The sequence below is a fragment of the Eschrichtius robustus genome, chromosome 14 (assembly GCF_028021215.1).
Source record: "Eschrichtius robustus isolate mEscRob2 chromosome 14, mEscRob2.pri, whole genome shotgun sequence".
Taxonomy (NCBI): Eukaryota; Metazoa; Chordata; class Mammalia; order Artiodactyla; family Eschrichtiidae; genus Eschrichtius; species Eschrichtius robustus.
The window spans coordinates 12,807,639-12,832,592 of record NC_090837.1 but is presented as its reverse complement, the minus strand read 5'-3'; the positions used below and the strand labels follow the sequence as shown (position 1 = coordinate 12,832,592).

The following is a 24,954-nucleotide window of genomic DNA, read 5'->3' as shown; positions in this document are numbered from 1 at the left end:
GGGCTTTTTCTTTCCCAAGAAAGAAATCATGGTACGTTCCCGGTGACTAAGCTCGCCTCCCAGGTCATTGGGAAAAAGATATGGGGATTAGGATAGCCTTCTGGGGAGGTTTCTGGAGCCTGTGAGGTCTGTAGAGGGACAAAAGATCATGTTCACTGTTGTATTTCTGAGCCAAGCACAATGCCCAATCCATGGTAGGTGTTCAGGAAATTATTTGTCAAACGAGAGAACGATGGAGTGAATGTGAATCTTCAGTCACTCCTACCCTACATATTCGCCAAAACAGACCCCAGGGCTTCCAGGGCTTCGCACATTTTTTCCATTCTTTGTTGTCCTGGCGATTGTCTCCTCACCCTTTTAAGGCAATGGATCTTAACCTTTTGTGGGTCATGAACTCTTCTGAGAATCTGATGAGAGCAGTGGAGCCTCTTCTCAAAAAATGCACAGACTCAGACACACGAATTTGCAGATCCTGTCCAGCTGTGAGCAAGCACCCTGAACCTCACCCACAGTCTCAGCCAAACAATCCCAACCTTCCTCTCCTTCTTCCCCACAAAGTTATTTGCTCCTTCTCTAGGTTCCCACAGCACTTTCTTTTTAGTTCGAAACAACAATAGTTTATTTTGGGACTTCCCTGATGGCACAGTGGTTAAGAATCCGCCTGCCAGTGCAGGGGACACGGCTTCGAGCCCTGGTCCGGGAAGATCCCACATGCTGCGGAGCAACTAAGCCCGTGGGCCACAACTACTGAGCCTGAGCTCTAGAGCCCACAAGCCACAACTACTGAAGCCTGTGCGCCCTAGAGCCTGCACGCCACAACTACTGAGCCCATGCACCGCAACTACTGAAGCCCACGTGCCTAGAGTCTGTGCTCTGCAACAAGAGAAGCCACCGCATGAGAAGCCCACTCACCGCAACGAAGAGTAGCCCCTGCTGGCCGCAACTAGAGAAAGCCCACGTGCAGCAATGAAGACCCAATGCAGCCAAAAAAAACCCACAATAGTTTATTTTGCTCACAGATCTGTCATTTGGGCAGGGCTCAGAGGTACCCTCCACTCTGTTAGCTGGGGTGGCTTGAGACTGCAGCTGGAATCATCCAAAGACTCTCTCACCTACCTGTACCTGGAGGTTGATGCTGGAAAGGCCTAGACAGCCAGGAGCAGTAGCCAGGGTCCTGGGGAAGCTCTGCCTGTCTCTCTCTCTCTACTCAGTCTCTCTGGAACGTCCAGAGCACTTTACACCTACTTCTTTTACAATTTAACACACAATACTGTAGTGATTATTTATGCCTGTTGATGGTGGTAATTTACTTAGTCTGTTTCACCTACAACAGCACTGTACGTCCACCGGGGACGACAACCACAGCGTGTTCATCTCTATTTCCCCAGGGCCCTAATGGGTACCTTGCATATGGTAAGCATGTAATATACACTAGTGGGATTACATATGTAGGTATGTGCTTATCTTATTATTATGCTCCACTACATTTCAGAAATAGGATTAGAAGGTAGCCTATTTACATACATCAATACAACATAATAAAAAATTTTAAACAAGGAAATGGGGACTCAGTGAAAAGGTAGGAAAATATGTTGAAATAAAGGATAAGATCGGTACCCAAAATATATACCACAGATTTCTATACCATTATTGGCAGTGACCCAGAAATCTGGTTTGAGCATCCTGGCAGTATGGGCAAAGAGGGAAACAAAACTGATGGTGTTGGATATAAGCAAACTGATTGCTTAGGAAAGCACACCTTCTACTAGTAAAATTGCAACCACCTGGCATTAAAAATGATAGCAAGTTTATGCTCAGTGCAGGTTAAGGGAAGTTCAATACAAGCCAACCTATAAGTGGCCAAAACAAAGGAATAAAAGGCTGCAATCCTCTGAGACTCTGGTTTTATCCACGGAAAAATGTAAGGCTATCTAGTCCAGCTTTTCCTAAAGGACATATGATGGAATACCAGTCCCGGAGAAGCTCTGCCCACAGAGGGTTCTGCAGTCAAGGAAAGGTGGGAAACCCCCCATGGCTTCCTCTTGGGACCTCACAGTGAACACTAGCATTTTAAAGGCTTTGAGAAGTCCTGCAGTAAAGAAATCCAGCACTTCCCAAGCTCCTTTGCCCACTGTTGTGCAAGAACCTAGGGACAGTCTCCAAACGGGACCTAGGTCCATTGATCCTACTTGTAAAGAGTTTTTCTTTCTCACAAGAACAGGTAAGATGAACAGACTGCCATTCTTAAGCAAGGTATGCCAGTATGTCTTTCCTTTGTCCCTTCTTAAAAGAACCTAGGAAGGAAACAAAGTAGTATGTTCAAATCTCTTCCTTAAAGCACCTTTATTTAAACTCCTCTTTGCTCTTTTTTTCTAGGCATGACTTCAAATAAATAAATGATTTTTGGAAAAGAAATTGGTCACTCAAATTCCAAATAAGGCAGAAGAAAGGTGTGATGGACCGTCACTAAGAGCCCACAGTTTCTGCCCCTGAGAAACTAAAAAGGGGTCAGCATACCCCTTTTCCTTGCTGGTCACCTCTGTAGATGTCAGATAAGACTCCTCAGTTACCCATAACCATAGCCATGTCCTTGGCTACCCATAACTGAGCACTAAATGAGCAGTACTTACTCAGACCAGTCAGAAAACAAGAGTCGCACCTTTGGCTGATGGCGGGGAGCAGCAAGGGCAATAACTGTCTGTTTGTTTTGGCATCGCCTATGAAAAGAAATTAAGGGTGTGTGTTACCCTTTGTCCAGTTTCTGTCTCTTGGTACACTAGCATTTCCATCTCAAAAGAATCCAAGTGTGAGCTAGTTTGAAAAGGGAAAGCATGCCTGATTTTGGCAGGCCATGGAACAATCTCAGAGTCCTTTCTTCACAAAGCACTTGTTAATATCCTACTTAATATTCTACGGAACACACCGTAGAAAACTAATGAAATGAATGGAGGGACTGCAGAGCCTTTAAGATCGATTCTCAAACTAGGTTCCATGGAGCACCAGAGGTTTCCCCCAGTGTCTCAGGGGCTGCTGGAAGAGAGGGGAAGAGGCCCCTCTCAGGCAGAGATCTGAGCCTCCAGACCCAATTCAACCACATCAGTTTCTCTTTTTTCAACCCAAGGACGTATTTGGAAAAAAAAGTGGGGGGGGGGGGCCGAATTCGGTTACTTAAATTAGAAAATGTTTGAGAACCACTGCTTAAGTAAAGCTCCACATATATTATTTCTCAGAGCTGAGATTCTGATAAGAATTGAAAAGTTAACAGTTTTAGTTATATTCTTAGCAAGGACCTACTGGGCAGAAATTTAATTTTTTTTTAATCAAAAGCAGAGCCATGGCAAAACATATGATAAACAAAGAAAATATTTGCAGCAGTATAATTAATAAAGAGCTAATATGCTTAGGTTATAAAATGATCCTACAAATTAATAAGGAAAAGACCAATAACCCAGTAGAAACATGGGCCAAGGCTACAGAAATTGACAGAAGCAGAAATGCAAATATTCAATAAACATATGAAAAGATGCTCGGGCTCACTTGTCAGGGAAATGCAAATGAGAACAATAAGATACTATTTTTTACCCATCAGATTGGCAAAAATGGAAAATATGTGTAACATCCAGAGCTGGCGAGGGTGTAAGGAATCTAGTTCTCTCAAACACCATTGGGGGAGGACTGTAAATTATTATAAAGTGGTGGAAAATCAACTGTTGGTATTTTTGAAAATTTAAACTGTAGCCCGGCACTCCCACTTCTGGGAATATATCCACCAGAAATGAAAATGCCAGTGTATAAAGACATAAATATATGAAGAAGAATATCACAGCATCATTTGTAATAGTTAAAAAAAAAAAATACCTGGAAGCAATCTGAATGTACATTAATAGGAAAATGGTTGAAAAAAATCAGGATGTATTTATATTAAGGAACACAGTACAGATATCAAAAATTATAAAATAAAATTGTACACATTGACTGGGAGATATGCCTGCAACACCTTGTTAAATAGAATAAAAGCAAATGTGATCCTATTTTTATTAAAAAAAAAAAAAGACCAAAATAAGTCCCACCCAGTAAGTGGGTTTCTATATGTTTTTACAAATAAAGAAAACAGTAGGGAAACATTTATACCTAATTGCTAACACTGATTGCATCAGGGAGCTGGATTGGAGAGGAATGGTGAGACTATTAATTTTATTTTAGATACTTTATTATTTGAAATGTTACAAAAGGTATGTATTACTTTTGTAATTCAAATGACCAGAATTTTTAAAAACAGAATTAGGACAGGAAATTCAAAGCAAATCAAATTACTTTGACAATCACTGGAAGGCAGAGTGGGGCTGGCCTTCTGGTATGGGGTCTTAAAGCACTAAACCCAAGGAGATATACAGCTAATAGAAGGCACCCCAACTATGCAAGGGAGTAGACTGAAGGAGAGCCTTTTAATAGGGCTGACATTTTCCTTGAAAAACAGTCCTGACTCTTCTCTAATATAAGCAGAAGGATTGAATGAGACCCCAAAGTGATAGGCTATAGAAAAGGAGTCAGCAAATTTTTTTCTGTAAAAGACCAAATAGTACGTATGTTAGGGTTTGTGGCCCATTTGGTCTCTGTCACAACTACTGAACTCTGTCACTGTAGCACATCAACAGCCATAGACAGTATGCAAATGAAATGGGCATGGCTGTGTCTCAATAAAATTTTGTTTATAGGGACTTCCCTGGTGGTCCAGTGGGTAAGACTCCACGCTCCCAATGCAGGGGGCTTTGGTTCGATCCCTGGTCATGGAACTAGATCCCGCACGCATGCCACAGCTAAGAGTCTGCGTGCCACAACTAAGAGTCCGCATGCCACAATTAAGAAGTCTGCACGCCGCAACTAAAGATCCCACATGCCGCAACTAAGACCCAGCGCAACCACAATAAATAAATAAATAAATATTTTTTAAAAAACCTTTATTTATAAAACAGGTAATGGGTGGATTTGACCCAGGGGCTAGAGTTTGCTGACCTCTGCTACAGAACATGGACATAATTATTTTTTAAAGGCAAACTATTTCATTGAAGTATACTTCAAGATATACTTAAAGTGATGAAAGAGAAAAACCTACAACCAAGATTACTCTACCCAGCAAGGATCTCATTCAGATTTGACAGAGAAATCAAAAGCTTTTGAGACAAGCAAAAGCTAAGAGAATTCAGCACCACTAAATCAGCTTTACAACAAATGCTAAAGAAACTTCTCTAGGCGGGAAGCACAAGAGAAGAAAAATACCCACAAAAACAAACCCCAAACAACTAAGAAAATGGTAATAGGAACATCCATATTGATAATAACCTTGAACGTAAATGGACTAAATGCCCCAACCAAAAGACACAGACTGGCTGAATGGCTACAAAAACAAGACCCATATATATGCTGTCTACAAGAAACCCACTTCAGACCTAGGGACACATACAGACTGAAAGTGAAGGAATGGAAAAAGATATTCCATGCAAATGGAAATCAAAAGAAAGCTGGAGTAGCAATACCCGTATCAGATAAAATAGACTTTAAAATAAAGACTGTTACAAGAGATAAAGAAGGACACTACGTAACAGTCAAGGAATCAATCCAAGAAGAAGATATAACAATTATGAATCTTTATGCACCCAACATTGGAGCACCTCAATACATAAGGCAAATGCTAACAACCATGAAAAGGGAAATCGACAGTAACACAATAATAGTAGGGGACTTTAACACTCCACTTACACCAATGGACAGATCATCCAAACAGAAAATAAATAAGGAAACACAAGCTTTAAATGACACAATAGACCAGAGAGATTTAAATGATATTTATAGAACATTCCACCCAAAAGTGGCAGAATACACTTTCTTCTCAAGTGCACATGGAACATCCTCCAGGATAGATCACATCTTGCTTGGGTCACAAATCAAGCCTCGGAAAATTTAAGAAAATTGAAATCATATCAAGCATTTTTTCTGACCAAAACGCTATGAGATTGGAAATCAATTATAGGAAAAAAACTGTAAAAACCACAAATACATGGAGGCTAAACAGTGCACTACTAAATAACCAACAGATCACTGAAGAAATCAAAGAAGAAATAAAAAAATACATAGAGACAAATGACAACAAAAACACAATGGCCCAAAACCTATGGGACGCAGCAAAAGCAGCTCTAAGAGGAAAGCTTATGGCAATTCAATCTCACCTCAAGAAACAAGAAAAATCTCAAATAAATAATTTAATCCTACACCTAAACCAACTAGAGAAAGAAGAACAAAGAAAACCCAAAGTCAGCAGAGGGAAAGAAATCATAAAGATCAGAGCAGAAATAAATGAAATAGAAATGAAGAAAACAATAGCAAAGATCAATAAAACTAAAAGCTGGTTCTTTGAGAAGATAAAAAAAATTGATAAACCCTTAACCAGACTCGTCAAGAAAAAAAGGGAGAGGACACAAATCGATAAAATTAGAAATGATAAAGGAGAAATCACAACTGACACTGCAGAAATACAAAGGATTATAAGAGACTACTACAAACAACTATATGCCAATAAAATGGACAACCACGAAGAAACAGACAAATTCTTGGAAGGGTACAATTTCCGAGACTGAATCAGGAAGAATTAGAAAATATAAACAGACCTATCACAAATAATGAAATCGAAACTGTAATTAAAAATCTTCCAACAAACAAAAGTCCAGGACCAGATGGCTTCACAGGCGAATTCTATCAAACATTTAGAGAAGAGCTAACACTGATCCTTCTCAAACTCTTCCAAAAAACTGCAGAGGGAGGAACACTCCCAAATTCATTCTAGAAAGCCACCATCACCCTGATATCAAAACCAGAAAAAGATATCACAAAAAAAGAAAATTATAGACCAGTATCACTGATGAACATAGATGCAAAAATCCTGAACAAAATACTAGCAAACAGAATCCAACAACACATTAAAAGGATCATACACCACGATCAAGTGGGGTTTATCCCAGGGATGCAAGGATTCTTCAGTACACGCAAATCAACCAGTGTGATACACCATATTAACAAATTAAGGAATAAAAACCATATGACCATCTCAATAGATGCAGAAAAAGCTTCTGACAAAATTCAACACCCATTTATGATAAAAACTCTCCAGAAAATGGGCATAGAGGGAACCTACCTCAACATAATAAAGGCCATATATGACAAACCCACAGCAAACATCATACTCAATGGTGAAAAACTGAAACCATTTGCTCTAACATCAGGAACAAGACAAGGATGCCCACTCTCGCCACTCTTATTCAACATAGTTTTGGAAGTGTTAGCCACGGCAATCAGAGAAGAAAAAGAAATAAAAGGAATACAAATCGGAAAAGAAGAAGTAAAACTGTCACTGTTTGCAGATGACATGATACTATACACAGAAAATCCTAAAGATGCCACCAGAAAACTACTAGAACTAATCAATCAATTTGGTAATGTTGCAGGATACAAAAGTAATGCACAGAAATCTCTTGCATTCCTATACACTAACAATGAAAAATCAGAAAGAGAAAATAAGGAAACAATCCCATTTACCGTTGCAACTAAAAGAATAAATAGGAATAAACCTACCTAAGGAGGCGAAAGACTTGTACTCAGAAAACTATAAAACAGTGATGAAAGAAATCAAAGATGACATAAACAGATGGAGAAATATACCATGTTCTTGGATTGGAAGAATCAATATTGTGAAAATGACTAAACTACCCAAAGCAATCTACAGATTCAATACAATCCCTATCAAACTACCAATGGCATTTTTCACAGAATTAGAACAAAAAATTTTACAATTCATATAAACACAAAAGACCCCGAATAGCCAAAGCAATGTTGAGAAAGAAAAACGGAGCAGGAGGAATCAGCTTCCCTGACTTCAAACTATACTACAAAGCTACAGTAATCAAGGGGCTTTCATGGTGGTGCAGTGGTTAAGAATCTGCCTGCCAATGCAGGGGACATGGGTTCGAACCCTGGTCTCGGAAGATCCCATATGTCGTGGAACAATTAAGCCCGTGCGCCGCAACTACTGAGCCTGCGCTCTAGAGCCTGCAATCCACAACTACTGAGCCCTCGTGCCACAACTACTGAAGCACGCGTGCCTACAGCCCATGCTCTGCAACAAGAGAAGCCACTGCAATAAAAAGCCTGCGCACCGCAATGAAGAGTAGCCCCCGCTCGCTGCAACTAGAGAAAGCCTGCGCGCAGCAACGAAGACCCAACGCAGCCAAAACTAAATTAATTAATTTAAAAAAAAAAAGCTACAGTAATCAAGACAGTATGGTACTGGTACAAAAACAGAAATATAGATCAACGGTACAGGATAGAAAACCCAGAGATAAACCCACACACCTATGGTCGCCTAATTTACAACAAAGGAGGCAAGAACATACAATGGAGAAAAGACAGCCTCTTCAATAAGTGGTGCTGGGAAAACTGGACAGCTACATGTAAAAGAATGAAATTAGAACACTACCTAACACCATACACAAAAATAAACTCCAAATGGTTTAAAGACCTAAATGTAAGACCAGACACTATAAAACTCTTAGAGGAAAACATAGGAAAAACATTCTTTGACATAAACCACAGCAAGATCTTTTTTAACCTACCTCCTAGAGTAATGGAAATAAAAGTAAAAATAAACAAATAAGACCTAATTAAACTTAAAAGCTTTTGCACTTCAGCTTCCCTGGTGACGCAGTGGTTGAGAATCTGCCTGCTAATGCAGGGGACACGGGTTCAAGCCCTGGTCCAGGAAGATCCCACATACCGTGGAGCAACTGGGCCCGCGTGCTACAACTACTGAGCCCGTGTGCCACAACTACTGAAGCCCGCACGCCTAGAGCCTGTGCTCCGCAACAAGAGAAGCCACAACAACGAGAAGCCAGCACACTGCAACAAAGAGTAGCCCCCATTCACTGCAACTAGAGAAAGCCCGCGTGCAGCAACGAGGACCCAACACAGCCATAAATAAATAAATAAATAAATAAATAAATAAATTTATTTTAAAAAAGCTTTTGCACAGCAAAGGAAACCATAAACAGACAAAAAGACAACCCTCAGAATGGGAGAAAATATTTGCAAATGAAACAACGGACAAAGGATTAATCTCCAAAATACACAAACAGCTCATGGAGCTCAATATCAAAAAAACAAACAATTCAATTAAAAAATAGGTGGGAGACCTAAATAGACATTTCACCAAAGAAGACATACAGATGTCCAAGAAGCACATGAAAAGATGCTCAACATCACTAATTATTCGAGAAATGCAAATCAAAACTACAATGAGGTATCACCTCACACTGGTCAGAATGGCCATTATCAAAAAATCCAGAAACAATAAATGCTGGAAAGGGTGTGGTGAAAAGGGAACCCTCCTGCACTGTTGGTGGGAATGTAAATTGATACAGCCACTATGGAGAACAGTATGGAGGTTCCTTAAAAAACTAAAAATAGAACTACCATATGACACAGCAACCCCACTACTGGGCATATACCCTGAGAAAACCATAATTCAAAAAGAGACATGTACCCCAATGTTCATTGCAGCACTATTGACAATAGCCAGGACATGGAACCAACCTAAATGTCTATCAACAGATGAATGGATAAACAAGATGTGGCACATATATACAATGGAATATTACTCAGCCATAAAAAGAAATGAAACTGAGTTATTTGTAGTGAGGTGGATGGACCTAGAATCTGTCATACAGAGTGAAGTAAGTCAGAAAGAGAAAAACAAATACTGCATACTAACATATATATGGAATTTAAAAAAAAATGGTACTGATGAACCTAGTGGCAGGGCAGGAATAACGATGTAGACATAGAGAATGGACTTGAGGACACAGCGGGGGGAGGGTGAAGCTGGGGCGAAGTGAGAGTAGCACTGACATATATACACTACCGAATGTAAAATAGTTAGCTAGTGGGAAGCAGCAGCATAGCACAGGGAGATCAGCTCAGTGCTTTGCGATGACCTAGAGAGGTGGGATAGGGAGGATGGGAGGGAGGCTCAGGAGGGAGGGGATATGGGGATATACGTATGCATATGGCTGATTCACTTTGTTGAATCAACAACAGAAACTAACACAGTATTGTGAAGCAATAATACTCCAATAAAGATCTATTAAACAAAAAAAGCAAACTATTTCATTGAAGTATATGTAATATACATATGATAAAAGTACACCAATCTGATAAATTTTTACAAAGTGAACACATCTTTCTAACTACCACCCAGGTTAAGATGTAGAACATTACCAACACCCCAAAAGTGTTCCTTGTGCTCCTCCCAGTTATCCCCACCCCCCCACCACCAAAGATAGCCACTAATTTTACTTCTGTCCTTATCATTTGTTTTGCTTGGTTGTAAGCTCTAGGTAAATTGAATCATACAGCACGTTCTTTCACTCAGTGATATGTGAGAGAGATCCCTCCCTGCTATTGTGTGGGTTTGTCCAATTTCATTGCTATACAGTATTCTATACACAGTGTTGCAATTATCACATTGTAAGAATATGTCACACTTCATATATCTGTTCCGCTATTGATGATACTTGGGTTGTCTCCAGTTTGGGGCTTGCTATAGACTGAATGTTTGTGTCCCTCTAAAATTCTTATGTTGAAACCTAATCCCCACTGTGATGGTATTAAGGGGTGGGGTTTGGGGGAGGTAATTAGGTCATAAGGGTAGAGCCCTCATGAATGGAATTAGTGTCCTTATAAAACAGACCTAGAGAGATCTCTGTCCCTTCCACCATGTGAGGACACAGTGAGAAGATGGCCATCTATGAACCAGGAAGTGGACCCTCACTGGACACTAACTTGGCTGAAACTTTGATCTTGGACTTCCCAGCCTCCAGAACTGTGAGAAATAAATGTCTGTTGTTTATGAGACACTCAGTCTATGATATTCTGTTATAGCCGCCTGAATGGACTAAGACAGGGCTAATACAAATAATGCCACTATGAATATTCTTAGCCATGTCTTTTGGCGCACACATTTACTTATTGCTATTGAGCATATTCCTAGAGTACATGTGCTGCAACCGGTTTTTGTAAATACTGAATAAGTAACTTTCCAAAGCGGGTGTCCTACTCTGCCCTCCTATCTTAAGTATATGAGTGTTCCAGGAGCTCCCAGCATTGTCAACACTTGGTATTGACAGATTTCTTTCTTTGTAATTTTAGCCATTCTTGTATGTGTACGTGTAAAATTTATATACAGTAAAGCTAAAAAATGTTAGGTGTCCAGCTAAAAGCTTTTACTCATATAAAAATTCTTTGTGGTTTGAATCATATTCCCTTAATTACTAATGATGTTGACTCTTTGACAGGTTCATTGGCCCTTTGGATTCCTCTTTTATGAAAATCATATTCATATGTTTTGCTCATTTAAAAAAGAATGGATTGTTTTTCTTTTCCTTATTGATTTACGGGAGTTATTGAAATACTCTGAATATGAGTCCTCCGTTGATATCTTTATTCCAACTATCTTCTCCCACTCTGTGGTTTGCATTTTCATTGTCTTAATGGAGTCTTTTGATGAACAGAAGTTCTTAATTTTAATGAACAACTGATCAATTGTTTTTTCTGGTTCGTTGTGTGTGTGCCCTGTTTCAGAAATATTTGTTAAAGGAAAACTGTTTCTATACTCACAACACTTCTGAACCAAATGTGTTGGATTTTTTTCCCCCAAACCAACCAATTTTCCAATTTTGGGACACAAACTGGGTGTCCTATAATTTAATTCAATTCTGACACCAACTACACGCATTTAGCATCAAACTCCACAGGTTAAGGGCTCAGTCCCACAAGACTATCCCCAGTCAGACACCTGTCACAAGTAACGGTTGCCCCAGGTACCCATAATTCTGTCTGACTTGGCTAAAAAGTCAGGAGTTCCCACAACACCCACTCCCCACATTTGATAATTTGCTGGAACAGCTCACAAAATTCAGGGAAACATTTACTTATAAAGGATATAGATGAATAACCAGATGAAGAGGTACATAGGGTGAGATCTAGAAGGGTCACAATCACAGAAGCTTCTATCCCCATGGAGTAGGGATGCCCCACTCCCTGAAATATGATGTGTTCATCCACTCAGAAGCTCTCCAGAACCCACAGTTTAGGGATTTTTATGGAGGCTTCATCATATAGGCATGATTGGCTTTAAACTCAGTCTCCAGCCCCTCCCCTCTCCCCAGAGGATGTACAGTGGGTTTGAAAGTTCCAAGCCTCTAATCATGGCTTGATCTTTTTGATGACCAGCCCCCATCCTGAAGCTAACCAGGAGACCACGAAGAGTTACTTCATTAGAACAAAAGAACCTCCTATCACTCAGGAAATTCCAAGGGATTTAGGAGCTGTGTGTCAGGAAACAGACACAGAGTCCAATACATATGTCTTATTATGTCACATTTGCCTATCCTAAAGTCATGAAGACGTTCTCCTGTTATCTCCTAGAAATGTTCTTGTTTTACCTTGCACATCTGAGTCTACAACCATCCTAATAATCTCAACCAGGAATGTTCAGGAGTAAACATTACCCACTGCAATATTTTCAGTCCCTTGTGTTCTTCCAGAATCTTGCCATTTGCCATCAAGAGGTAGAGTCTCTTTTCCCTTCTTTTCAACCTGGGCTGGCCCCTCTGACCGCCTCAACCAACAGAAGGCAGCAGAAGTGACAGCATGACTTCCAAGGATAGGTCACAGAAAGTGATATGGTTTCCACCTGGTTCTCTCTGTCTCAGGACATCTGCTTTGGGTCACCATGGCCACCATGTAAGATATCCAGCTGCCCTAAAGCCCCCATGCTGGAGAGACCACATTGATATATAATATACACCCAAGGAGCCCAGCTGTTCCAGCCCCCAGCTGTACAAGTCTTCCCAATTCAGATGCCAGACATGAGCATGAAAACTTCTAGGTGACCCCCACCCTAGCCATAGGAGATACCCTGAGCTAGAACTGCCCAGTCAAGGGATCCATCTTTCCAGGCTCTAGCTTAGCACTAGTTTTACTGGGAGAACTAACCTGTGGACCGGAGTAGGCTGGTTTCCACCCCTGCTGTTTATTTCAGGGGTGTGTTTTCAAACCCCAAAGACAAAGGAAGCTTTGATTTTCCTTTTTCAAACCTCATTTCAATCTACTTAGTGTCTATGCAAATGGAAGAGCCCATTCATGAAAGGAGAAAGACTCCTGGAGATCAAACAGATGGGAAAGATGAGATAAGACATCCCCCTTGGATACTCTTGAAGGGTAGTGAAGTCTTGGTGTTCATCCAGGGAGATTAGCTGGGGATCACTTCACAAGCTTTGTTCAGAAAGATAAGACCCAAAGCAGGGCTGGGGGAACCCCTACCCCATCCAAAACTGGAATATGGCCGACTTCACAAAGAGATCTCCTTGCTCCAGAGTCCCTGTCACTCAGCTTCTGTTTCCAGCCCTCTAGCAGCTCACGTTAAAGAAAAAGCTCCTTCCAACTAGTACCCAGGGATTAACCAGGCCTCTGGGATCCAGTCCAAGGGAAACGGCCGGTTCTACTTCCTGGAGGTTTAAGTGGAGCAGGCAAATCAGCGTGATTGATTAATTAGCAGAACTGCATTTTTCACTTTTTAAACACACGTCTGACTTGCTAATAATGGCAATAACACCTACCTCTATGCACAATCATATTACTTACTTGTTTATTCCCCACCCCCACCCCACCATACAAGTTACAGGAGATCAGAGAGCTGAGTCATCTGCTTCTCGCCACAGCCCCTGCACCCAGCCCAGTGGGCTCCAAGACTACTTCCTGAATGAATGGGTGAATGAACGAGTGAATGATAAATGATAATAGCAACCCTTCAGGGGCACCTGCTCCAGGCAGGCACTGTCCATTATTTCACGTCCTCCTTCAGCTTCCCTTGAGGGAAGGGTGGTTGTTTTGGTTTTATAGAGGTTAGGAAATTTGCCCAAAATTTCAGACTCACTAAGGGGCGGGATCCAATTTCGAACCCAGCCCCTCTGACTCACACGCCATCCTCTTTAATACTAAGCACAATCTTGGCCACAGAGGGGCCTGGGAAAGACCGCCCACCCTTTTTCTCTTTCTTGGGTTAAGAGTGTTTTCACAAGGGCCTTGGAGACCAGAGTCTAAAACTCTAACCTGCTCTGCTGAGCCCAGACCCGGCCCCACAGCCCCGCCCGGAGCCTCTGGCTTAGGCCAGGGTTCCTGTCCCACTTCTGTGGCCTGGGAACTCAGGGGATAGGGCAATTAAATTAACGGGGTCATGGAAAGAGGAGGAGGGTGAGAAGCTGGTGGCCAAATCCAGAAAGGGCAGATTTCAATTTGCATAATAATTTTGTTAGCAACAATAGGCATCCAGGACATCTATTTAAAGGCTGTAATGTTAATTTAATGGGAAAAAAACTAATACAATTCCCCCAGAATTTTTCAATTAAATTAATGTGATGGGCTTTAATGGATAGCTTAAGTAGAGAGCGCGAATAGGAGAAATATTGCATAAATTATACATACATTTATATATATGCTACCCATACATATAATCTCTCTGCTCTGAGGTTTTGACATATGAGAGGCCCTATGCTTAAATCTGGTAACCAGTTATAACTCTATTGCAAGTACAGTGACCCTTTTTTCATCCAAAGAAGGGGAGGGCTCCTCCCTGTGGGGCTTCTGCAAACCTCTTCCCTTCAACAACACACCAGGAGACTCGGGTCTTAAAAAAACAGAGGACTCAACGAACGATAGGCCACGATAACACATACGTGCACAAAAAGTCAATGATATGAGAAATCTAGCAATGCAAAATCCTCTTCCTTGATCCCTGCTCCCTAAAGACATCTAACGGGACAGTAAATAAAATGGACTAGGTTTCAAGAACCACTTTACTTTCTCAAGCATGAGTTCATTCACACGTCTCATTCAGTGAGTGTTTATTGAATAGCCACTAAATGCTGGACACTGTTGTAGGCGCTTCCAGGAATGTTATAGTGAACAATCAGACATGACCCCTGACTCACAAAAAAATCCAGGATGTGTTCGGGTAAGCTCTTCATGCTTCCATTTTGTCACTTGTAAAATAAAGAGGATGACTGCAGAAGCCACGGGTCGGTGTCCAAGACGGTCCCCAATAATCTCACCACCTGGTTTTCACACCTTTGTGTGGGACTCTCCCGCAATGAATAGTGGAACCAGTAGGATATTGCAGAAATGGAGTGAGACTGCTAAGCCAAGGTCATAAAGACATCGCAGGCTTCTCTTCCTTCTCTCTCTCTCTCCCTCTCTCAGCTCATTTGCTCTGAGGGAAGCCAGCCACCATGTTGTGAGGATGCTCAAGCAGCCCTAGGGGGACATCAATGTGGAGAGGAATTGAGGCCTCCTGCCATTGGCCAGCATCATCTTGCCAACAGCCATGTGAGTGAGTCACTTGGAGCAGGTCCTCCAGCCCCAGCCAAGCCTTCAGATGAGACTGCAGCCCCAGCTCTCACCCACTCCCTCTTGAGAGAGCAGGAGTCAGAACCACCTCGCTAACCATCTTCAGATTTCTGACCCACAGAAACTGTATGCGATGATAAATGTTTATTGTTGCTTTAAGCTTCTAAGTGTCAGAATAATCTGTAATGCACCGATAAATAGCCGACACAATATTCTCCCTTTTCAGCTGGCCTTGGGTGAAATCATGATGGAGGCAAAGTCGGTCCTCTTTTCAGGGTCTGCACCTGCTTCCCATTCACCTTTGTGCATCGTGTGCCCTTTCCTAAGGCCACACTCTCTGCTCCTTTGCTTAAGCTCTAAGCTGATGCACAGCCTCAAACCTTGACTGACCATTCTCAGAGGTATTTTCATTTTAATTAAAGTCTTTCGAAAATCAAAAAGGATTTCAGACCCTAAGAAACGAAGGTCTCCAGGTGAAATCTCAGGAAACCAAGGAGCTGTTAGGTGATGGGAGCTCTTAGGGATCCTCACATCACTTCTCCCAGGGTCCCATGCTTTTTACTCAATTTTGGCAGCCAAAACAGAAAGGGCACACAAGTGCCTAACACTGACTCATTTCCAGTTTTTAGCATCAATCTTTGTTTCCGTGGGCAACTTGTCTCCTTCACAGGCTATGATGCTTCATGAATTGCTGATACAAAAGATAAATAGCTAAGTGAGGTTTCCATTGATTCAACTCCAAAATGGACCAGCAGTGAGCATCATTGAAGTTCTGGCCACACCAGTCCACAGAGGTGGCTGTGAACTTGCAGGGAGCCCCAGATTGAGTCTTGGCTCGTGCATGAACACAAGTGAGTCCATGCATCTCTCTGAGCCCATTTTCTCTTTCGTAAAGTGGGGATATTAATAGCTGTCTCACGCGGGTAGGAGGGAGCCTGGCACGTAGGAGGAGCTGAACGCACACTGCTCTTGTACAGCGCCCCGTGGAGAGCGTGGCAGAGGCAGCGGGAAAGAGCCTTTCCGCTCAGCATCCAGCAAACTATCTCACTGAACCTCACAAGAGCTGACACCTAAGTGAGACGGTGGGTCTGCTGTGCTTGATGGTGAGCACTCTCTGACTGGCAAGCTGGACTGCAGAGGGCTGCCCAGCTACCAACAGCTCTGCTGCCCACCAGTGCAGGTGGTCCCTCTGGGCTGTTTCCCAAGAGGGTTTCCCTCTGAGACTGACTGCTGAGTTGGCCCCTTTCCCGGGAGGCATGAGGGCAAGAGCAAGGGGAGTAGGGAAGCCAGAGTTCCACAGGGCAGAGTGCTATGCTCTCCCTGTTGGGATCGACTCCATCGGAAGTGGAGGCAGGCTGAGTCTCCATCGGGCAGCACATTTAGGAAAGTCATGGCAGGGCTGTCTCCAGAGCATCAGACCCAGGATGCCTGGGTCCTTCTCCTGGTTTGTACAAGCCAGGGTAAGAGAGCTGCCACTCTACAGAGCCGGAAGGATGTGATTTGAGGATTACCCCAGCCATCGCCACTACCGTATGGATAAAGTCTGTCTACAGGAAGAGAGAGGGGGGCACACAGCTCCGACTTCTTAACCGTTTCCTTCTCGTTTTGAGCAGGCAGCTGGGTCCTTGTCCTCTGCAGCACGGTTCATTACTGTCCGTGATGATCAACAGTAGAATCAGGATGAAATTCACTAGGCAAATGAGCACTAACACCTTGTCTTGTAAATGTAAGTGACCAGGTTGTGTTACAGAAATCAGACAGGTAGCCAGACAATGAAAGGATCAGTGAGTTTTTTGCCCTTGATAGGAGTTGCTCTTTGCAGTGGAGGCTGTGACAGAGTGATGATCATGATAGCACCTGTCAACTCACCTCTCCATCCATGCATCCATACATCAACTTGTTCACCTATCCATTCATCCATTCATGCATCCACCCATGCATCAATGCATCAGTCAATTGATCCATCCAGCCAGCCAGCCAGCCATCCACCCATCTATTCATCTATCCACCACCTATCCATGTGTCTATCCATCCATTTATCCATGTGTCCATCCACCTACGCATCCATCCATCCATCCTCACATCCATCGATCCATCCACACAACCATACAATCATTCACTAATTCATTCAGCAAAATTTTATGGAGTACCTAGGACATCCGTGGACCTATGAGAGATTCCCAATTCAATGTGCATTTACTGAGAGCCTACTCTGTGCCTGCTGTACTACATACTGATTTGCAAAGGGGAATAAACCAGGGCCCTTCAAGGAGTTTACAGTCTGGTTATGGGTGGGGGATAGAAAAGTAAACATCCATTAGAGTGAAAAGAGTCTAGAGAAACACAGAGGAGACCACAGAGCCCATGGTTCAAATTGGCCCGCAGCAGTGGGAATGGGGCTGCCCAGAGCCTTTTAGTCTCCACCCAATCACCACTGTAAGTAACTGTGTATTTGCTGAATAGTCAGCAAAGGGGCAGCAGAGATAACCCACCACTGTGTTTCACCTGACTAGCACCTTTGAGGAGAATGAGTACACTCCCATTCTCGGACATCGTGGTTCAGGTGGAGCTGACCCCACTCACCTGCTCCAGGTCTGGCCAAGCAGAGAACCAAATACTCTTGGCTATAGGAATAGGTTCTGGGGTGTGGGCAGCAAGCCCTCCTCGGGACCTTGGTGGGGGCCTGGGGAAAGGGAAGACTGTCCTTTCAGCGCTGGTGAGTTTGGAGCTGCCAGAACCCATGCTTCCCACCACGGAGCAAGTGTGTCTGAAAATGATGCCAACACAAGGGAAGAAGGACCGAGAGGAGGAGAGAGGGAGGACGAGGACGGTGTTGTTTGGCCTCCTGGATCCAGCTGTGTCTCCTCTGATACATGAGCCAATAAATTCTTCTTATGGCTTCAACAGTCTACGGTGGTTTCTATCACATACAACCTAGAGTCCCAGAGAACACACTTGGGAACATTCAGAAATAAGACCCGTGTCCACAGGAGTAGGAACTGCTCCATCAGGTAGCTTTGCTTGCATGTTGGGAGATAAAGCAGTGGAATGGTAGGTGGGTGGATGAGTTGATGAATTGATGAATGCTGTCTTGATCACCAGTCAGTCGCAGCCTCATATATAAAGAGCAGCTCCTATCGAGGACAGACAGGGTTCATTGACTCTCTTCTCCAGGAGAGCGGTGACCTAGATTTTCGTTTTAGCCCTGCCCCTAATCTGCTGTGTGATCTTGAGCTAGTGACTGTCCCTCTCTGGGCCTCAGATGCCTCAACTGCAAAGTGAAGGAACTATATGAGATCCACGTTTCTTGAAACATAATCGGAAGAACAGTAGTCTTTTGAAATGAAATGGAAAAAGTATTTACATATATGTATGCTTAGGAACTGTGATGAGTTAAATTGTGTCCCCACCCCCACCCCCCAGCCAAAGAAACACTGAAGTCTTAATCTGCAGACTTTCAGAGTGTTCCCTTATTTGGAAATAGAGTAATTGTAATTAGCTAAAATAAAATCACAGTGGAGTAGGGGAGGCCCCTAGTCCCGTATGACTGGGGTCCTTATAAGACGACAGCCATGTGAAGACAGACACACAGAAAGGCCTTATGGTGATGAAGGCAGAGATCACAGGGCTGTAGCTGCAGGCGAAGGAATACCAAAGATTGCCAGAGACTGCCGGAAGCTACGAAGAAGCAAGGAAGGGTATGTCCCTAGAGACTTCATGGCTCTGCTGCCATCCTGATTTCAAACTCCTAGCCTCCAGAACTGTAAGACAACAAACTTCTGTTGTTTTAAGCCCCCCAGTTCATGGTGCTTTGTTATGGCCGCCCTAGGGCCCTGCTAAAGGAGTCAGGACATCTGCTAATTCTGTACGGCGCACCCCCTCAGAGACCACCAGTCATAATCTTGCATTAAAAGCTCTAAGAAGGGGCTTCCCTGGTGGCACGGTGGTTGGGAATCCGCCTGCCGGTGCAGGGGACACAGGTTCCAGCCCTGGTCCGGGAAGATCCCACATGCTGCTGAGCAACTAAGCCCGTGCACCACAACTACTGAGCCTGCGCTCTAGAGCCCGCGAGCCACAGCTGAGCCCATGCGCCACAACTACTGAAGCCTGCGTGCCTGGAGCCCGTGCTCCACAACAGGAGAAGCCACCGCAATGAGAAGCCCGCTCACCGCAATGAAGAGTAGCCCCCGCGTGCCGCAACTAGAGAAAGCCGGCACGCAGCAACGAAGACCCAACGCAGCCAAAAATAAATAAATAAATAAATAAAAATTTTAAAAGAAAAAAAAAAAGCTCTAAGAAGTCCTCCAGAAAAGACTCACTTAAACGCATCTAATCCAGCATTTCCACGACCTCTTTGATTACTGCTAAGATTTGATGATCTCTAAGCTCTGTTCCACCTGTGACTTTGAGGGATTGCTCTTAAGTTAATCACCTCAAAAGGAGAAGACGTGGGTAGGAAGGGGTCAGACAGGGAATGTGGATAGGTCAAGTCAAACTTTCATCCTTTTTATATTTTAATTTTTTAAAGAATCCATGTATGTGGTTTAAAAATATTCAAACAGTAAAAAAAAAAAGCTGTACAATGAAAATAAATCTCTCTTCCACACCTCTCCCCCAGGCCTTCACAAGACACGGCTCCCCACTCTCTTATTTATTCATCCGGAGATAATTCTATGCATATATAAGCACATATATAGATATGCTCCTTGTTTTGCACAAATGGTAGTCTACTATATTGATTGTTTTCCACAGTGCTTTTTTTTTAACTTAACATATCCTACAGATTTCTGCATCAGCAGATACAGAGCAGGGTTTCTCAGTCATGGCACCACTGGTACTGTGGGCTGCGTAACTCTTCACTGTGGGGCCTGTGCCATGCATTGTAGGACGTGTAGCAGCAGCCCTGGCCTCCACCCCTTACATGCCAGTAGTGCTGCCCCTCCCCCTTCAGTTGTGACAACCAAAAATGTCTCCAGACTTGGACAAATGTCCTCCGGGGGGTAAAGCTGAACAGAGTGAGAACTACTGATATAAATCTACCTCATTCTTCCAATTGCCATCCAGTCTTCTGCTCCATAATTTACTCACCCAGTCCCTTTCTGGAGGCCACTTAGGTTGTTTCTGGTCTTTGGTTAGTATAAACAACGTTATAATGAATATTCTTGCACATGTGTCTTTGGCCCAAAAACACAAGTTTAACTGTTGGCTAAATCTGTAAGACGTTGTCTTGTTCACCACTCAGTAAATATTGGTTAAGTAAACATGAATAGAAGGAGAAGAATGGGAACTGGGAGCTTCCAATTCCCATCTTTTCCACTAAGTGGGGTAAATGCTGCCTATGGTTGGAGGAAATGAGGCCAAGGCAGAGAAAGAAACAGCACCAAGAGAGGGAGTTCTCATCTAAGCCCCTTGATCCAGTCATGCCTGAAGCCAGATCCTCCTGGATTTGCCCATTCTGTGAGTTAATGTATTTTCTTTATGGCTTAAGCCTGTTTGAGTTGGGGTTTTGTACCCTATAACTAAAAGACTCCTGGGTGTCAACAGAAGCAACAGGAGTACCTCCAAGAATCCTGTCCTGACCCAACCCTCTTCTCTGGGCTCCTACAGACCCTGTGCTGTGTGCACTCAGTCAAGTACTTCCTCTGTGAGAATCACTGTCCCCTCACGGGTCTCCTCACCCCTCTGTCCACAGCCCTTGCCCAGACTGGCTGCTCAGAAGGCTCTGCTGGATGAATGAGTGTGAGTACCATATGACTTGCAGCCTCAACGCCTCCGCTAAGTGAGGGCTCAATAAATCCATGCAAGGAGCCTTCTGGCAGCAGAAGAATCCTCTTAACTCGATTCTGGAAGCTCTGCCAAGGGAGCAAAACAATACCCGCTCCAGGGCACGAGGCTGTGCAGGGAGGAAGGGGTACCTAGGGGTGAGGGGCTGCCTTCCAGGAATCTTCGCTGTCCTGAGCCACTCACTGGACGTCACTGGGCAAATGGCCCAATGGCCCCTGAGGTCTCTGACTGCGCTTAAACTTTCCACTCACTTCCAGAACAGGTTTGGCTTCACTGGGAACCATCCTGCTTCGGCAAATCATGCCCCACCTGCTGCAAACAAAGTACACCATTTATGTCATCAACATTTATAAAGTGCTCTGAGTGTCTTGGACAAGAGCCTCCACACAAGCACAAAGCTTTACAGGCCAGCAGAAAGGACTAGAATCTCCTTCAACAGCTTCCAATCTGTAAAGTGGCCCAAACCCATGCCAGTTCATGCAAGAGGATCCCGAAAGATCGAAAGACCAAGGAGGGAGGAAAGCAACAAGCATGAATGCTAAGTGCTAGGCGCGTTCACACACATTCCATATTGTTAAATGAGCACCTACTGTGTGCCAGGCACTGGTCTAAGCGTTGGTCTAGGTGTTCAGCAGTGAACAAAAGCATTCATTCTAGTGGGGGTGGGGCAGGCAAAGAAAGAAAGGAGTCATTTCAACTACAAATAAATGTTATAAAGAAAAGAGAACAGGGACTTTCCTGGAGGTCCAGTGGTTAAGACGCCTTGCTTCCACTGCAGGGGTCATGGGTTCAATCCCTGGTCAGGGAACTAAGATTGCACAAGCTGTGTGGCATGGCCAAAAAAAAAAAAGAGAGAGAACAGTGAGGATGGGATAAAGAAGGTCTCTGGAGAGGTGCTCCTTGAGGCTGGGAAATCACTTCTGTCACCTGCTCGATCCCCACAAGCACTGGACATCACTGTCCCCATTTTATGAAAGAGGAGGCTGCAGGTAAGACAGCACAGTGGCCTGCCACAGTCAAACAGACAGTCAGAGCACGCTGTATTAAGGGTACCTGGGATTCGTTTTCAGCAGGTTTGATAAGACACTCAGACACAGAAATGACTGTCATGAAGTAAGAAGTGTATTGTACTCATAGATCCCTAGAAACAGGAGGCAGGGCCCAACATACAGGGTCACATGGGGAAGCACCAGGGTCAGTCAGGAGGCAGAGGCAGTAAGGGAAAAATACAGGCAAGAACTTTTATTGTGGTTTCTCCCGGAAGGAACGGGTGAGGCAGGGTAAACAGGCTCAAGAGGAGCTAGTTTGAATAATCTTAGCGAGATCTTGGGCATGGGGGCTGTGCCCAAGTTGTGTGTCCTGCGGTGATTAGGGCAGGTAGACAGTGGCTCAGAGGGTGAGAGCCCCATAAAGAAGAGGGTTGGAGATGTGAGCTTTGGATTGGTTGGTCTGCATCTGAAAGGCGTGCTTCCTGGCTAGTTGTTCGCTATCTCTAGGAACTGGCTAAGCCCAGGAGGAGCAGTCCCTCCCTGGGTAGCAAGGTTCCAAGATGTTCAAAGCATCAGAATATAGAAAATAAGACACAGTTAATACACAGACTCAGCCTGGGGCTCAAGCTGCCCCCTTGGCTGCCCACAGGCACTGCAGGGACCAAGACCCTACTAAAAGGGACTCTCCACCTGTGGGAAGGATGCAACAGGTTGGGTTCAGCTACATATGGAAAGAGCAGTGTTGCTCTCGTGTCACTTAGACACTATCTTGGCATGGGCTCATTAATCCTCATAATCCTGCAGGCAGAAGGGTAAAACGAGATAGAGAGAGGCCCTTAAATTGTGAAGCTGATGAAAAGGAAAATGAGTTTGTGCTGGGATGCCCAAGAATTGTTTTATTTTCTTATAAATTCTGCCCCATTTCAATTCAGAGCTTTTTGTCAAGAGCAAAGGACAGAGGAGGTGGTGTCCTTGATTAAAACAACACAAATACTGTTTTCAAAAATGTAGCTGGCTGGTGCCCATGTTGTTTTAGTTTGCTGGGACCAGATTGTCCAGCCCTCGTGGATTTGATCCCAGGCAGGCTCGTTTGACTTATTCAGAGAAAAACTCTATTTTCAGCCACAAACTGTACCCCTCACCCTGGCCAAGTATGTTGCAATCCTTGCTAACAGTTCTTGTCCAGGAATCCCAAGCCCACCTTCTGGGTCCCATCTCCAGATGCTACTCGCATGTCCTCCACATGCCACTGACCCCACAGCTGGTCTAGGTTTACCCTCAGAGTAAAAACAGGAAAAGGTACGAGCATACGGTAGGTACTCCATAATTGTTTGCTGAGTGAATGAGTGAGCAGTTGGATGGATGGATGGATGGATGGATGGATGAGTGGTGGATGGATGGATTCATGGATGGATGGATACATGGATGGGTAGATAGATGGATGGATGAATGAGTGGATGGATGGGTGGATGCATGCATGCATTTTCTTTAGCCATTCATTCATTGATGGCTTTGGGCTTTAGGCTTGGTTCAAGTTCTACCAGGCTGGTAAAAAGAATTTTCTCTCTCTTTTCCAGTGAAATGTTTCTCCCCATATTGACTAGAACAGCTCTCTCTCTTTTTTAAAGGGGCTACCTCCTTCTTCAAGAAAATAAAAATAGAACTACCATATGACCCAGCAATCTCACTGCTGGTTATAAATCCAAAGGAAATGAAATCAGAATCTTGAAGAGATATCTGAACTTCCGTGGTCACTGAAGCATTATTCACAACAGCCATGATATGGAAACAACCTAAGTGTTCACTGACAGATCAATGTCTAAAGAAAACGTGGCATATTTACACAAAGGAATATTATTAGGTCATAAAAAAGGAGATCCTGCCATTTGCAACAACAAGAAGACATTATGCTAAGTGAAATAAGACAGACACAGAAGCACAAATATTGCATGGTATCACTTATGTGTGGAATCTAAAAACGTCACTCTTGCAGAAGCACAGAGTAGAACGGTGGCTGCCGGGGCAGGCTGGGGAGTACAAGAAACGGGGACGTGTTGGTCAAAGGGTACTAACTTACAGTCTGAAGATGAGTAAGTTCTGGGAATCTATTTAATAATACTGCTGGTTAATAGTACTGAATTGCATACTTGAAATTTGCTAAGAATGTAGATCTTAAGTGTTCTCACCACACACACAAAATCGTTAACTATGGAAAATAAAAATAGAAGAATCCACCTCTGTTTCTTTCATTTTATTCTTTTCTCTTACTTTATGCCTTCAAACAAGCCTGGCGGCACGGAGAACACAGGGAGCTCATGAGGACAGTCTCTCCTTTAAAAATGACCATGATCTCACTCCTCCTCCCACCCCCGTGGAAACTGGAGCACGGCTCAAGGAGACCTGCTGTCACAGGATCCTGCTTATGGGCACAAAAGCTGGGAAATTTCAGAGCCAGTCCGGGCCAGGGGAGGCCAGAGCTCATGAGCTGGGCTTAAATGATTCTTCCAGACTGCAGAGAAGAGAGTGGCCTGCCCGCAGGCCAGCCTGCCCAGCAGCAAACAGGAAATCCCAGAATTTATAGATGACCCCGTTACAAGGCAAATGTTTTGGAACAAATTGTTCTTCTTTTTAAATCCTTGTTTTCCACAAGTTTTTCTTTCTGGATTCCCCCCTC

The 24,954-nt window shown here is 43.6% G+C and overlaps 1 protein-coding gene across 1 annotated transcript in view; it reads right to left on the bottom strand.

The window, feature by feature from the left end:
• Positions 1-2,630: 2,630 nt before the first annotated feature.
• Positions 2,631-24,954, bottom strand: part of SPRING1 (SREBF pathway regulator in golgi 1) — a 126,417-nt gene continuing 104,093 nt past the window's right edge. The window contains exon 5 of the mRNA XM_068563148.1: positions 2,631-2,717. Within this exon, the coding sequence (XP_068419249.1) occupies positions 2,640-2,717 (78 nt within the window). The 3' untranslated portion in view covers positions 2,631-2,639. The remainder of the gene's footprint in view (positions 2,718-24,954) is intronic.